Source organism: Coffea arabica, chromosome 1c (genome assembly GCF_036785885.1).
Source record: "Coffea arabica cultivar ET-39 chromosome 1c, Coffea Arabica ET-39 HiFi, whole genome shotgun sequence".
Lineage (NCBI taxonomy): Eukaryota > Viridiplantae > Streptophyta > Magnoliopsida > Gentianales > Rubiaceae > Coffea > Coffea arabica.
Window position 1 is genome coordinate 54,844,816 of NC_092310.1, and position 17,719 is coordinate 54,862,534.

Here is a 17,719-nt window from a genome sequence, read left to right on the forward strand (position 1 = left end):
AAAGTCATTTTCTTGAAAAATCACTTCCTTCTCCACAATTTTTCAGTGTTTGGTTATTTAGTGAAAATATTTTCCAAATTCCTTTTTTCATAATTTTCCGGTGTTTGGTTTGTCAGTGAAAATATTTTTTGACTTCCTTTTTTAATGTTTGTTGATATGTTGCAAATGTTTTTGTATTCTCAAAACATTCATCTCATTACAAGCGGTTTTTAGCTTCTATCCATTATAATCATATTATCATTTTTATAAAATATTTATTCAAATTATACCATGAATTCTTAAATGGAATTATTAATGACACTAATGAATTGGTTTTTGATCTTCCCTTTTAAAAAAAAAAACATTAAGGGGGTGAAGTGGATTCAATACAATTCATTGTGTAAGAAAATGGGCGATTTTGATTGGACATGGGAAAAGGATGCTTGCTTGTCCTATTCATACCACTAGAAAGTAACCAGCGAGATTGTAGCGGTCTAGCATCAATTAACATGCCCCTACCGTTTGGCTCAACATTAAACTGTCTTGCTATTGACACTGATAAGCAGACACTTTGTTAACTCGTCTGAGCATCAAGCAGCCATACTATAGCAGTGAAGATGCTATGGTATTGCGTTCACAACACAGAAAGGCAAGGATCATAGCATACAATACTGCAGCAAGTATCAATCAGTTTTATATGTAGATCACAACATGAAGACCTATAAGAAGGATATAGAATGGGTAGAAAAGCTCTGTTCTGTTCACTATGTTACGAGGTAGCAAAATTAACCGGGATTGCGTAAGGAAAGAGACTTGGGACGTTATAAACCAGCAAAGAGGAAGAAAGGGCCAAAAACTGTGTATTAGAAAGGAGCGTTTCTGCAGTTTCAAGCACAATGAATTACCATAAACAACCAGAAGGATTTGTTTTACAACAATCATGTATACAGGATTTGTTTTTGCAAATATAAGCAAGGTTGTGCTTTGAATTCCCTAAGCAAAGGTTACAAATCTGTGGAGCCGTTTCTGGAAAGGGCAAGATTGCTTCTGACTGAAGCATGAGAACTACCAAGACGTAGGTGCACTGAGACCCTCCTGAAGATGATGTTTGGCACTTGGGGTGGTAGCGAGCCCGTGTTGCCAGCAGTGTGGCCTTCCAAAGATTGAGCTTATTAGTCCGTCGCTTCCTTATCTTTGACCTGCTAATCTTTTTTCCAACAAAAAGGCCCGGCTTCATAGCAGTAAATAGACCCAAAGCAATCAGAAGTGGCCGGACTGCCCAGTGAAAATCCTCAAGGTGCTGATACTTTTTCACCACTCCAGGAGAAGTGCTAAAAGAAACACACTGAACTTCAGCTGGATTAGCTAAAAAGCTGCTATTTTCATTACCAAATGTCAACTTACGAGGAAACCTAACAACAAGGCACCCATTTGGTAAGACTTGACAAATTCTCCCAGTTGCCCACTCGCCACCTCTTTTTCGGGGCCATTCAAATCGAGGATTAAATGTATCAGACTTCAGCCTATCAAATTGCCCAACACAGTAAGTTTCTGCTATCTGGAGCTCTGAATATCTTCCCTTCCAAAGATATTGCAGCCTGTAATTCCACCTTACAAGAATCCGTTGGCTCAAAGTTTCTAGAATGGAACTTTAGGAAATAGACAGCAGAAGGAATTCTGTATTTAGTGATCACTGGAAATAGAACTCAGGAATTCTGTATTTAGTGATCACTATTTATTTAGTCCTAGCAAGAAATGATACAATTTGGGTAAGTAGCAAGAAATGATACAATGGCTTTTTTAAAACCATATCCTTGAAGTACTACTGTGACCGCACAGAACCAGAAGAAATGCTTGACTATTTTGCATGGGTTTCCAGTTATATATCCTATGTAAACCTCCATATCGAGTAATTAGTTTCTTGACAGCAGCCTCTGTCAGTCAAACAAGCCAAACTCCAGTTCATCATCTGACTCCTTGCCAACTTCTTCATGATTCTCCTCCTCAGCAGCTGAAGTAGCAGGGATGGCAGCAGCCCCACAAGCAGCAGCAGAAAACTTGCTTGGATCTCGCGAGTTCACTTTTAGTCAGTTAGATGATGAAAACCACAATTGAAGAGAGAAATCATGTATCTGTGCATTGGCCAGCCAGACCTTTCAATATACCTGCAATTGCTCAGCTGTTGGGAAAGAGTATTCAGTAGTTACCGCAACAGACAGAACATTAATGTAGGCATTGATGAACGTGAGTGAGAGGCACTGCAGCAAGAGTTGGATATGAAAAAGCCACTGAAAGGGAGAACATGTCTGATTAACCGGCAGCAAATTTGGAGACGATTTCTTCCTCTGTGAGGCCAAGGATGACTTCAGGCTGGAACACTGATCCATTCTCATATACAGACATGACAATCAAGCCATAAGGGAATGGCTTCATTTTAAGCCTCGACAGAAGATCGAAGATCAGCTTCAGATGAGCCGACCTTTTCACACAAGCTCCAAAGGAGTAATGATTCCCACAGTCCCCTAATTGATCTTGATAGGGATATTAAGCACCTAAAATAGCCCTAAAATGGTTGTGATAAAGCAAACAGGCACCAGAAGGAACAAGAATAAACCTAAGGGATATAAGTAGGATCACCTTTATTTCCAGCAGGAACAACAACATTAACCGGAGCAATGACACCACAACGCGCGGAAGACCCAATCTGTTTCAGCAAATCAAACATATGATGGTGGATACCACGTGACGGGTCTTAGGCGACAAATTGGATACATGAAATTCCGTCTGAACTGAGAAACTGCTCCTTCGTGCCTTGGAATAGGCAGCAGGGCTTAGAATCATTAAGAAGTTAAGTTTCTATAAAGGCCTAATCAACATTTTTCCTGGAATTGCACGTCTCTTAGAACAAACCTTAAATGCATAAGAAAGTGAAAACACATATCCAGAGGACTCATGGACTATTTTCTGAACGAGATAAACTTTTACAAAACTAATTGGAACCTAGCTAGAAGATAAGCATCCGTCCATCCTTGCACTCTGGCAGGCAGAACTTCCTAATAAGGTATTAGTAATCATTTATAGTAGCTTTAGATCTCCGTGAAGCGATGAGAGCTACCTTGATAACTTCCAACACTTTTGCAGGATTCTAACAATCTTGGACATATGACTTTAGGCTTAATTTGCAGAGAATCACTCCAATCCACTTCTGGCCACCCGCGTACGTGAGATTGAGCAATACGAAGCCATTGCAAATTTGCAATCGCAACTAGCTAGGCATCAGTTATACCTCATCCTCACTTCTTTAAGGTCTCAGTATCTAAAAATCAACCCCGCACGTCCCGCAAAATTACATGGAGAGGAAACACTATCTGGATTTCCGTCAATACGTTCAGCCACGGGAAAATTTTTTCTATTTATTTTTCAAGAATATGAAACAATAGAAAATGAATATTACTGGACAAAGGCAAATGCTTCTATTTTAACGGAAACAATAAATATTTCTGATCCATATGCTTAGATCATTTTAAAAAAAAAAAGAAAAAAAAACAAAAAATGGTTCTAGCAGCCATATTCTTAGAAGATATTTACATAGCTCATATCCATTTCCGCCCATCAGAAACTGAAAATTCCAAAAAACAAAATGAGAACACGTTCTTAATTTCCAGACAAAGTTCTTTAACCCTGAAAATCTCGCATCAATTGTAAATTATTGAAATAGGACAAAAAAGATGCGGAAAGGATTTACGACAGTGTAAACTTTTCTCTCTCTTTCTTTCTGAACTGAAAAAGTAGAGAAAAAACTAAAAAGAAGTCGTTCAGGACCAGCACCAGTACCAGTAACTCAGTAAGTGGCGGCGGCTGGCAGGGCCTGCAGAGAGAGTGGAACATAACCGGTTGGCTATAAAAGTCCAGCTTCTTCGTTCTCTTTTGCTCATTTCTTCGTTCTCTATTGCTTACGTTCATTTTTTCATTTCTTCACTCTCTATGGCTTTCAGACGTGTATTCTCTCTTTCCAAATTCTTCCCTCCTCCCGGAGTGAAGTCCTGCCACTCCGGTACTGGGAGACGCTGGCACGAAGCTACCACGCCACCCCGCTCTTTCACCTGGCTGCATTATGGGGTCAAAACTTTGATCAGACGTCAAGGTATATCTATCTACTTGATCTATCCATATACTCCTATCTATCCTGTTTTAAATTGTGCCTTTGTTTTGTTAAGAGGGGCCAACTTTTGTTAAGAGGGGCCAACTTGCGTACCAAATGCCGTCCGTGCTGCATTGGAAATGGTGTACCAGATCCATCGCAGGCAGAAAATTTTGCTCTTTGAACACGAACTTATCAAGTACGGCGTCTCTGGCTCCTCCCTCATTTGTTCTGGCATGGATTTCGGAGCATGGAGTAAGCCTCGGGAACGACTATCTCCAAGGAAAACAGGTAAAAACACGTTGAACACTCACATTTTGGCCCTAGATCTGCACACACAACGCACACTGGCGTCATTCCGAGCCATTGAAGCTGTATTTTGTCCTTTTTGTATGTATGCGTGTATATATATATATATATAAATATTTGCTATTTTTGTATATATATGTGTATATTTTTGCGTATATATTTGTATATATATATATTTTGTATATATATATTTTTTGTGTATATTGTTGTATATATATTGTTGTATATATATTTATATATATATATTCTATATATATTTTTGTATATATTTGTGTATATTTTTGTGTATGCTATTTTTGTATATATATATATATGTGTGTGTGTGTGTGTGTATATTTTTGTGTATATATTTATATATATGTATATATTCATGTATATATTTGTATATATATATATAAATATTTGCTATTTTTGTATATATATGTGTATAATTTTGTGTATATATTTGTATATATATATATGTGTGTGTGTGTGTATATATATTTTTGTGTATATTGTTGTATATATTTTTGTGTATATTGTTGTATATATGTTTGTGTATATATGTATTTGTGTATATATTTGTGTATATATATTTTGTATATATATATATTTGTGTATATTGTTGTATATATATTCTATATATATTTTTGTATATATTTGAATATATATATGTGTATATATATTTTTTGTGTATATATTTATATATATGTATATATTCGTGTATATATTTGTATATATATATTTGTATATATGTTTTTTGTATATATTTGTATATATATTTGTGTATATATTTGTGTATATATATATTTTTGTATATATATGTGTATATATTTGTATATATATATTCTATATATATTTTTGTATATATTTGTATATATTTTTGTGTATGCCATTTTTGTATATATATGTGTACATATTTGTGTGTGTGTATATATGTGTATATATAAATATTTGCTATTTAACTTGGAGAGGACTTTACGACTCAATTCTCACTCTATCTCTATCTGTGTTATGAGCTTTAACATTTATATTTTGCAGGATGGGAAAAGAATTTTTATTTACGATTTCATTCGTGCTCCTTCCCTCCATTCGAGTGATTTAATCAAATTCATCTTCAGACAGCCAGCTTTAATTTCTATAAAGTTCTGCAGCAAGTTCCGAAGCAACAAAGGGGTATAAATTTAATTAATGCATATTTGGGGATTGGAAATTGTAAATTTAGAATTTTAATTTTTTTTGTTACAGGAATTTTATAAAATTGAGGGGAAAGTAGCGAATGTTTTGCAGCAATGGTAGCAGTTGGATGGGTGTTGGATGACAAAAATGAAGTGTATTTCATGGTGCTCAATTCTTGGGGACCTGACTGGGGCAAGAACGGATATGGCTGGATTCATCAATCGTGTATAGAACGTGTTAGAGTGCCTATACTCTATCGTGATTGCAGAGTCATTGCTTGAGTGGTGTATAATATGACTTTCACGATATGTGCTAGAGGTTTAATTCCTTATAAGCAAGTTTGGTTGTATGGCTATCGTTTTTTGGTTAGGAGCTGTGACGGAATTAGGGTTTTTTTTAGAATAGTCAAAATTTTCTTAATATACTATATTCAAAATAATTATCATCCATTAAATATATGACATCTAAAAAATCAAATATTAACTTTAATTATAAAAAAAATATAAACTCTCATAATGAAAAATAAAATTGTAAAAAATTAGGGAAGATCAATTTTGTTTGACACATATATTACATATTATAAATTAAAATTTTAAAAATTTAGAGGGGCCCACTAACCCTCTGCCCAACCCCCCCCCCCCCCCCCCCCCCCCGGCCCCCACCCCAAAACACCGTCATTGCGTGGGAGGCTGTTCATCAAGAATAAGGTGACAGCTTATGAAAGAAAACATATTCCGGGTAATCTGTAATATAGAGTGAGGATATTGCAATCATACTTGTGAAAGGGGCAGACCATTGGCACTTCTTGTTGAGCCTCTCGACCAAGCGTAGAACCGAGTCTCAGTAATTGTAATTATCAAGTCTGCTGGTTGAAAACTAATTTAGGAATTCTGGTAATTGTACGATGGAAATGACTGTCGCGGGTTGATAAACGGTTGACTTTGTGCTCATGGGTTTGCTTCCATGGGCTGAAAACAAACAAATATTGCTCCGGTCCTGTGGGTTTCCAACTGTTAAGCTGCATCCCAAGTCAAAGGCCTCTGTCTACCATGTGGTGGTTGATTTTTGCTATTGAAGTCGCGAATTCTGAATCGAAACAGTCTAAGCACAGCAAAAGAGTTACAAGTTGGCATTCACATTCAATTTTAAGTACCAGTAAGGCTGCCATGATGGAAAAATGTTGTTATTTTCTGGCTTTGGGTTCTTTGTTACTGCGCTTTTAGCTCCTTGTCTGGTCTTTAGAACCTTTGAGGATACAATTTTGTGGGCAGGTGAAGATGGATGATATGTGCATCCATCCTGATTAGTGCGAATGCTTGTTAGATCCAAAAATCATATCTGATAATTGGTAATTTATTGATCTCAGCTATGGTGCCAATGTTTGTCATTTGGTTTTGCTAGATACATGTTTATCTGTTGTTCCATAGGCAACGCATTAAAAGGCTCTGCAGTTTGATCATCTGTCTTGTCCTGTATTTCAATTTTCTGTAGCACTTTTGCTGTATTCATCCTACACTTATGTACTATCACCCTTTCTGTATGCATAACCATTTGCTATGAACTTTTGTATCAGGGGCAGAGAATCAATCTATAACTTTGCATATGGTGCATGTCCTACTCTCATACTTGATACAATCTGTTCAGTGCCACCTTTTAGCATCAATTGATAGAAACTAATACAGACTGCTTGAGGATCAGTTGAACCAAATCTAATGGATCGAGGAAGGAAGCATTGATAAAATTGTGGGGGGTAAACCCTTTTTGGTCACAGACAATGAAACGTGAAATCCTACCTATAACAAAAAAAAAAAATGTACTAAATTGAGCTTGGGACTTGGGCCTCCCATTGTGTAATGAATTATGAATCAGTTTGTATTCTAAAACTAGAATATTCTAGCTATGATGAATCTGATAGGCCATCTCTAATGCACCACAACTGCAATGGCTACACAAGTCTTGCCACATTAACATTAAAAAAAAAAAAAAAAAAAAAAACCCTTAGCAGACATAAAACTAAGAAAAATAGATATCCAACTTGACTGTTGTTCCCTTATGCTCTTGACTTCATAATCCAACCAAGTAAGGAGAGGCTTAGGGTTATTGGACCAGCTGGTACAATAATCACTAGGTTGAAATTGGCACAATGGGTATTATTTCTAAGAATAGTCTTCTGAACGAGAAAAGACTAGGATGGATGATGCAATGCTGTATACCATTGCTAACTAGACCAGTGTGGGGAACAAGTATGGATGAAGCTGTGTTTAGGATTTCTTGATAGAAAATGAATTATTTACACCGCTACAGGAAACACTATAACAAGTAGGGAAATTCTACCATCCTTTTGTATATATCATACCTGTGATTTTAATCCAATAAGTTCTTGCCACTGTATTCAATAATTTAAAATCTTAAAACTATATAAGGGCTGATATCTCTTTTTATACATCCAATTGTAAATTGATACATACGAAATAATACCCGAAAGATATCGCAAAACTCCCCTAAAAAATTAGAGTATTAATGACAATAATAAGGGTATTAGTGATAATAGAGGTTGTCACTCAAAAACTTGTCACTACAATATTTTCAAGGAAAATGGGCGAGCAATAGCTATCAAAGTAATATCCATTCTTTTGTAACTAATAATAATTCACGTATTTTGCACATGATTTTATTAATCCAAATATAACATCTTTTAGATATAAATTTTTTTTGTAAAATTTCAATTGCTTACCTCATAATAGAATATTATATTTTCAATTTCTTTAACCAATTGTTGTTATAAACACTATCAAAATTCAAACTTTTCAATCTATTGGTTTGTTTTACTTTACTTTGAGCATTTTTGTAAATTATGAATTCAATTTAATAAACAATTATTAATAGGGTCATGTTTCACCAAAGTTGTTGTATATTCATAATATTTTTGCTAGTAAATTATAATATTGTACTTTTGTATATGGTACAAAAGATGTTTTTAAGCAGGAAATATATGTACGTATGTCAAGTGTTTGCATAACAAATAAAATTCATAAATACTAGTAAATATTTTAAATATTAGATTTTGTCATTCCAATTGTTTTCACCACACTTACATCTTACTTTACTCCTTGGCAAGCTCATTTATCAACCTGAATCTAATCTTTTTTGACTTGAAAATAAAATTCATGGTTGATTTTTTTTTTATTTATGAAATCAGCAAGTTTTAACAAATGAAAAAACTCTGTATTGACATTTTGAACGGTATTTGCATAATGAAACCCATTATTACTTCTTTTGCATTTTTTTCATTGTACAATTAGAATGGTTTAATTAATTAAAAATAAAATATATGATCCGTCCTTATATACAACTTCACATGAACATTAAACTATTCTATTAACACTTAGAAAAAATGTAAATAATCCAAATTTAACATTGTACTCATATTATTCACTTCAAATTTTCATTCTTTATTAACAGCAATAACACTTACACAAAATGTAAATAATCCAAATTTAACATCGTACTCATATTATTCACTTCAAATTTATAAATAAAAATTTTAATTTCAATTGAAAAGTTGCCGTTAATAAAGAATGTAAATGATTTATATTATTCAATTATCTTGGATTAGTTGTTTAGTTGTCAATTGAAATTCAATTGATAAATTGATAAGACCTTAGTCTAGTGACTAAGGTTGAGATTCCAAGAAACTCTTGCCCCTTCCCACTTCTTAAATCTTACATGTTACTAATAAAAATAAAAAAATTAATTGATAGACATAGTTGATTTTTTATTCTAGCTTTTGTTTTTGTATTTCCTCATATTGATAAATTATACATCTGCTTCGTGATATTTATATCAAGATTCATCAAATGAATATGGATATCGAGTCTTTTCTTATATATTTCTCTAAGAGCATCTATTTTTGATATTGATATTTTCTAGACTCTTAAAATTGCAGCTAATGCAATTGGTTTACATTGCTTTGAGTACTTGCTTTAAGTGAGATACTATGATGCATACAAGAATTGGAGATGGAGTACAAGGATTACTAAATAGTTTTCTATAAGGATTTTTTTATTTTTATTACCAACATTATTGAGATTGAATCATTTGAAACGTTTCATATTTTTAATTACTACTACAATTAAATTGACATAATTTTAATTGAAAGATAGAAGGATAACTTAGGTATAATAAAATCTAAGACCAAAAAGTGCTTATAGTCTATGTAGTAATACAATAAATAATAGATAGAGAGATGGAGTCAACAAAATTATCGCACAGATTTGAGTCAACACAACTTTCGTACAGGTTTGAATTAGTTTCTGATTGCTCAAGATTTGTTTGTACCTTAATCTTTGACGGGTTCTCAACATGGATTCACTGTTACATCAACATCTGGTCGTCATGCTCGTTGGTTCTTATATTTATGTACTCTTATTTTCAAGGGAACTTGGTCAAATTAATCTTTGAAAGCTTGCATCAAATTCCTCAAAAAATCTTTTGACTTTTCTTCCATCTCTTGGACTAGCGTTTCATTCTTCCTGGGATTGTATGTGACTTCACTTGATCCCCCAAGAGGTTTTGCCGGTTCCTGAGAATAGAACAAAGTGCTTGTTGTAAATGCTATCTCGGTTCGTTCCAGTTACATAAAACCAAATTTTGGACCACCAAAAAATACTTGGAGGAGAAGAGGAAAGAGAGAGAGAGAGAGCCTACGATACTGTTACAGGTTTTGATAATTTAGAAAAATATTCTAAGAAGAAAAGCTAAGCTGTTAGAATTTAGAAAAAGAACAAGTTAGTATTGTAGTAACGAATTGAACCTTAATACACTTATATCTTGCTGCTGTAGAGAAGAGGCAAAAGGGAATGTAATTATGTGTTCTTTCTTATTGTACATACATGTTACATTTAGTTATCTAGCAGAGAAGTGTTGAAACAAAAATCTAAGGAGTGCAATTTTTTTTTTTTTTTTTTGGTCTACAATAAAAACTATCTAATCTACTCATACTTCTACTATCGATGGAGTCTAAAAAGGCTTATATAGGGGTTGAGGGGTGAACGATCATATTTGATAAGTGCATTACTACACTCTCTGAATTTTTTAAGAACAAGAAGTATAGCGCTTCTCGTGAGATGCACTTGGAGGGGTTTGAATCCCAACTTAGTGTACAGAGAAGTTTTAAAGGGCGTCCCTGACCAATGGATCAAGACCTAATGGTTAAATCTAAGGAGTATAGAGTTAGTTGAAATTCTATTGAACAGACAGGTTCTGCTCTAAGCAGCTTTCATTTGGCATTTTATAGTTTAAAATTAGGCATGGTTTTGAGTCTTTTGCTTAAAAATTTGTCTTATTCCCTTTTTACACATTCAAATGAAGGGATATCTTGTAACAAACCCTTAGCCAAAAGTAAAGAAACTTGTGAAGATTACCTGTGGGCTTATTTGTGGCATACTTAATTCTTGAGCTTGAGCTATCTTTTTTGCAAAAGCAATTGGAGCTTCATTGTCGTAGAGCTCCTCAGACCCTTCATCTTTCTCTTTCAACATTCTGGAACTGGATTCACCCATCGGTTTCAATTCACTTGATGTTGATTCAGGACAACTTGAGCTTCTTTCACGACTACTTTCACGAAAATTTCCAAGTTCATAATATCCCTTTTCACTTTCATGATCGCCACATTGACTCCTAAATCCACTATAGTTGGCTTGCTCAGTTGATGTTGTTGAAAAATTTTGCAGATCAGTTTGTCCCCTGTCATATTCATGAACTAGGCATTCATTTCCAAGTCCATTGTTGGCTTCCAAGGCAGAAGTTGTTGAAAGATTTGAGGATTCCTATCAAGTATAATTAGCTGCCATCAACCAATCTTGTTTCTGACAGGCAAGATACTAGTTTGGAGTCATTGAAAGGGCTAGGAAAAAGAGAGATATCCAGGCAAAGAATTCTAATTACTGTGTATAAAGGAGCTAGCACACATGAAATGCATTATTAGTCAGGAACTTCCAGTAATCATATTTTGAATTACATGATTGCATAAGAAACAAATCAAATAGAACAGCAAACTTCTTAAATTGCATTTTTGTTCTTGATGACTGACCTGCAATACGGCATCCCTACCATGTGAGATACAAGATGTTGTATCCTCCACAGCCAATGATGTGGTAACTGGTGCACTCAAAGGCAAACTTTCTCCTCTTGCATCATTCAGGATATTACTAGTTTCTGCCATTGGTGTTCCAAACTCTTCATGCATTTCGTCAGTATAGTGGGATGAAGAGCTGGGATCAATTGAAAATTTGGGTTGCAAAACTGATCTAGGAGACAAGGGTATAATGGAAGGAACTTGCCGAACCAGTAAATGTGGCAGTAATCGTGATACTTGGCGACCATTGTATCTCTCAGTAACTCTTGGGAATCCTCTCTCTGCTGTCTGTTGTCCACCTTCATTATCTTGATTTGATTCTTGAACGTCATGCTCCTCAACTGCCATGGCCATGTCCAAGTTTCCATACTGTGAAATATCAATTGATTCTTCCCCAGAATCTTCAGAGGTTCTGACATTATCATCTTCCCCAATTGCTTCATAATATGCAAATATCTCATCATGCTCTTCCATCATTTCTGCTTGGTCTCCAGTATACCCAATATATGTTGGACTACTCGTCAAAGACCATTCTGCGTGTGCCATTCCACCTTCCTGTATCCAACCATCGGTTCCACTATCTTTGTCTCCAACACTGAAGTTCTCTGCTTTGCTATTTTCGGGCAGATTTGAATCATCATGACCGCAAATCCTCTTCACCTCCTTCTCAATATTCTGAGAGAAATAGGATTGATGATGGTCCATATGACACGAGAAATAATAAGTTTTAAGTACCTAACATATTGTATCTCTGTGTCTTTGTTTGTGTGTGATTCATGCATCAATCTATACGAGATGTTTAGATCTCAATTATTAACAAAAAACCATGAAAAGACTGGAAACTTACAAAATGATAGGACAAATGCTTAAGGATGGCAATTGGGATGGGTACCCACGAGATAAACTGATAGGGGTACCACCCCGTCACCCGTTAAAAAATTTAAAAAAATATATAATATATTTAATTTAATTAGTTATAAATTTATAATAATAATAATATTATAACTATTATATTATGTACATTAGTATATACATAATATAATTAATATTACCAATTATCCTAATAATTGTATATGTATACTAATAAAAATTATTAATTAATTATATTAAATTTACTAATATATTTATACTAAATTTCTAATTACACTTAACACAATAATATTTTTTTCTTAAAAAAAAAAACACAGTAACAGTGGGTAGAACATGCCCCGTTGCCATTCCTACAAATGCTGAGCATAATTACAACCTAACGCAATCTCAAATTAGTGAGTAAAGTCAATAAAAGAATTTAATGTACGTATTGATCCCAATGATATTTGGATCAGAAGTAGAACATGGTTAATTCAATGTCATAAAATGACGAGCAAAAGCTAGAATGTCGATGTTATGGTTTTCTCTCCAAGTGACTTCATCTCACTCCATCTAATGCTGAAAAGGGAAAAAAAAGAAAAAGAAAAAAGAAGACTTACCTCTGGCTTCTCAGCAACACCATTCCTAGAATCACAAGTAATAGGCTTTCGGTAATTCTCTTCACTGCTGAAGTTGAAACCTGATGGATGGTCTTGGCTTGCGTCAGGTAACTCAGCATTTGAAGTTAATTGTGTAAGTGGCTTAGGGGCTTTTTCCGTCATTTTCCCTGCCGATGCAACAGGCTCCTCAGAACTTCTGGTGTTTGATACTTCTACGGTGCCAATTTCGCTAACCTCGTGTATGTCCTTTAATATTGATTCCTTTTCATCTCCTCCACCACATTGATGTGGTGATGCAGCCGATATGTCTTCACTGCTAGAGGTGATTTCTCCTTCCATGCTTCCTTCAGAAATTCGATTTTCATCATGGGATGAGATGCTCCCATCGACTGTTAATGGAGGTGAACTAATTTCGGAAACCTCAACCTGCAAGTCTGAAGAAATGGAATAAGTAGGGGTATGACTGCAAGCCTTGTCAGCAAAGAAGTGTCCCTCCATTCTGTTGTCATGCAACATGGACGGACCGGAGTTAATTAAATCATGCTCCATCTCACTTCTGCTGTCCCACTTTGCGGAAATGTTTCTAGAAACTGGAGATGACAAGGATTTTAGGATTGCATCTTTATCTACTCTTGGAAATTGTTCTTCCTCTTCGGACGACGAGGCAGTGCTGGACTTGCCACTTAAATCGTCAGACGGCATCCAGATTGTCTTTTCTTCAGAATTTTCTTCTTCCTGACGACCATCTACTAATTCTTCTCCCTGTTCAGGGCTCTGGATGTGTTCTTGGGCGTAACTATGATCTCTAACCATGTTTGAGTTAGACTTTGGTGGTTGAGATGTCTCAACTTCAATTATCTTCTCAGTGTCTTTTTGATCTGCATCCAAACGGTTAAATATTGGTTGAGTCATATGATTAGAAACCAATGTTATATTGCACCGTCTTTCTCGTGTGTGTGTGTGTGTATAGATTTTTGTTCGTGTGTGTGTGATTGGTTAGGGTAGCATTTCACCTAATTGGCTTTCTAACTCGGAGTTCTCATGTTGTTCAGAACCCCTCTCCCTCTCCTTGAATGCAGAGTCATAAAATTGAGATGCGTCTTTTCGGTCTTGCTTTGATTCTCCTGGGAAGGAAGACTCTATGCTAGAGCTCTCATGTCTGCTGAACAGATCCTTCTGGTGCAGTGGCAGGAACTCTTGATCAAAACTACCACCTGTAAGAATTGGTTTCTCTTCCTGTGGATCATAAGGAATGTCAAAAGGGTTGTGCATTGGTACCAAGATAGAAGGAGCTGAGCCGGGCATGGGAGAAAACCGGCCTGATGGAGGGTTGAGGATAGAAGGATTATGTCTTGGTACCATTAAAGGGGTAATATGACCAAAAGGCGCACTGTTGTCGATGTTCATCAGTGTCTTTCTTACCTGAAGGCTCAACAATTTGCGTGCTCTTCGCCTTGCAATTAAGCTCTCCAACCTCCTGTTTCTCTCAATCTCAGAAATTCCGACATCCATCAGATTCTTCTGATCATCCTCATTCCACTGCACAGCCTTGTTATTTTCCTCTTTATCACGCTCATCATCTTCCCCTTCTGTGCCTTCTGAACTCTCTGTCTCTATCTCGCCTCTCTCGCGATCAAGCCTCTGAGGCCCTTCATGGGATTGAATGCGAAATTCAGGTCTTAAATCTCGCAGATAATTGGAGGAAGAACATTCAGCGTGGACAGCTAGAGAATCCACTTCCACCTCTCGAATTTCTTTCGGTTGTTGTTCTACTATAGCACTTTTATCAACCGTACCATGGTTAAAGGTTGATGAGAAAACGGTGCTTTTCTCCTCCTCGCTCGTTTGCGAGTAATCATCCCTGCTTGTCTCTCTTGATCTTCTTCGTCTAACAGATCGGGCATGCACATCATTTTTGACAAGTCTACTCGTCCTAACAGGTTTTGCGCCATCGCTAACATTCTTCTCGTCCCTTTTGGGATTCTTGCCATTGCCAAATCTATAATATAATTTAGCGGTTGAAAAAACTATGCAGACAAATGCAGACAAGTATATCACCAGCCAAAAGAGCGAGGGATTACATGCATAAAGAAGTCCAAGGAATATCAAAGTAGATGAAACATATGGGTGAGTTTTTACACAGTTCCAAACAAATCTGATCGAAAAGTAAAGAACTTTTAGCATGCAAACTTGAACGTCCTTCCTGCTAATAGCCATTTCTATTTCTGGGAAAATTTCGCCTTTTCATGCAAAGCTTTTTCTGTTCTCATATGGTTCAATAACCCTCGGAGGAATAAATCCAATATCCCAATTATCGACCGAATAGATGAACCAAAGGAAATAGGAAAAGAAAAGGGGGGACAGAGAGAGAGAGAAAGGGGGAAAATAGCACGATTACTCCAAAAAATTTTTTTTTCAAGTGACCACACAAGAGTTTGTTATGAAAATGAGAAACACTATGAGAAGGCGATGACTTGAGTGTGGATAGAAAGAATTCGTTGGCTTTGCCTTTAAATTCGAGGCCGATAAATGAAAGGATTTAGAAAATCTTTCTTTGGTTGACAGCTACTTTGGCTCCTTTCTTTGAGGCCATTGCTTATGTACTTATTATCCTATTTTCGTGGTAACTAAACTATACACTAGAAGAAGAGCACAGGAAGGCAGTCGCGGAGATGGACAGCGAATGCGGTTTTAGCAAATGATGATGTATTGATCGGATATCCCATTTTCCTACTTCATTCGCTCTTATATTTTTTCCATCCCTACTGTACTGTTGGAGCAGTGCATGTTTTGAGGATAGATTCAGCTTTTGCAAATTAAATCCACTTTGTACGTAATTTAATTATGATCAAGGTAAAATTAGTACTAGTTTGGGAGATAATACATAAAACTTGAATTAATTATTGATGTCTGGAATGACAAATTAAGTTGGCACATTTTCATCCTAAATTTCCTTCTGAATCATTATGACGGGAATACTACCATTTTTGACGGCTACCCCTTATTAAACGGGAAGAAACATCCGCAATGTTCCATGACTTTTTTTTTTTTTTTTTTCTCGACACAGGGGTGTCCGGATCAATCCTTACGGGACCCGACTAATCTCCTGCGGCCCGGATCCGGCGTCCCAACCCGGTCCAACACACGTTAAGTGCGCGAAAAAATTCAGCGGAGCGGAGACTCGAATTTGTGATCTCAAGGTTCACTGGTGAGAGGTGCTGCCGCTTGACCATTCACGCGGGACTCCATGACTTCGCATTCCCTCAATTTTTAGTCAAATGTTATAACTCAAAATTACTTGCTCTCAAGCTTAAGGGTACATGAGTCGTTCAAAAACAAATTTGTGTCGCTCCTCGATTGCAACACATTGACCGCGACTCTTGAAGGCGCGCTTTTGTAATCTGCAGAAACCATGCCTTGATTCCCGTACTCACAACCTATGAAGGCTCTCGTAACAATACGTGCCTTTTGTTTTTTGTTTTATTTTTTTTTATTCGTAATGATAATATTTCTATAACCTACTTTATTCTATTTTAGAGAGAGGGAAAATACCATCAGAAGGAGTCACTAAAAATAGTAAGCCACAAATAGTAGCTGGTGGAAGATAAGATTTAAGCCTTTTGATAAGATTTGGATTCTGACCAACCGATCAAATGATTGTTGGCATAACATGAGCCTATCGAGAAATGGGCTTTTATTGAGAAATCGGAGGAAATCATTAAAAGTAACAAGTCACAAATAATAGTTGATGGGAGGCAAGATTTGAACTCTTAACCTCTCACTTACAACCAAAACTTGAAGTTTTGATGGTAACCAACGGATCAAATGGTTGTTGGCGTGATACGAGCCTGTTGAGAAATGCGCTTGCTTTCAACTGATGAAGGGGAAAAAAAAAAGTTAAGAAAAAGAAAACCTTTGTTTTTATTTTTGAGGAAAAAGAAAACCTTTTTTCACGCAAACAAATGACTAAGAACGTACACTGAGACGTTAAATCCCGAGGCCAACGGTGATACATACATGGCCGTGGACATGCACGCTAATTCAACTCTATTCCCCTTCCCATGCATATAACGATGACTTTTTATTTTTCTCCTTGAGCGAAAAATGTAGTTGTATTTGGTTCTCCAGTAGTTTGTCATTATTGATTCTTCCATAATCAATTAACGGTTTCTTTTCATAGACCACATGATTAATTAATGTACAAGCCCACAAGAAAGAATGCATTCTTGGTTTGTAGATTCATGAGATTGTGAAAGTTTCACCTCAATCACACTACATAGAAAGTCAGAAGAAATTCGAAATAACTCCATCTAATTTATTCACGTATGCATCTTGTCTATTACACGTGCCACGAGATAAGATTTTATCATTTCATGGGCCATGGCAGACGACCGTATCGTATAGAAGCCGAAAGATTTTTTGAGAATATTTCCAACCATGAATATCCACAAAATCTGAAAAAGAAAAGAGCGGACCAACAAACTGGCAATCAAATTCCGGGAAAACTTCTTCTCAAACGACGAACGA

General features: G+C 35.9%; 1 protein-coding gene across 2 annotated transcripts; it reads right to left on the minus strand.

The window, feature by feature from the left end:
- Positions 1-9,860: 9,860 nt before the first annotated feature.
- On the minus strand, positions 9,861-15,807 carry LOC113742804 (uncharacterized). Of its 2 annotated transcripts, XM_072078962.1 has the most exons (6): positions 14,615-15,807; positions 14,206-14,428; positions 13,193-14,070; positions 11,679-12,398; positions 11,011-11,415; positions 9,861-10,169 (listed from the first exon to the last, which is right to left on the minus strand). In XM_072078962.1, exons 1-6 carry the CDS (start codon positions 15,407-15,409, stop codon positions 10,038-10,040), a joined length of 3,153 nt encoding a protein of 1,050 aa, XP_071935063.1. In that variant the 5' UTR covers positions 15,410-15,807; the 3' UTR covers positions 9,861-10,037. The 2 variants fall into 2 exon arrangements, with proteins under 2 accessions (XP_071935063.1, XP_027126590.2); XM_027270789.2 differs by having other exon boundaries at positions 14,206-15,807.
- Positions 15,808-17,719: the final 1,912 nt, after the last annotated feature.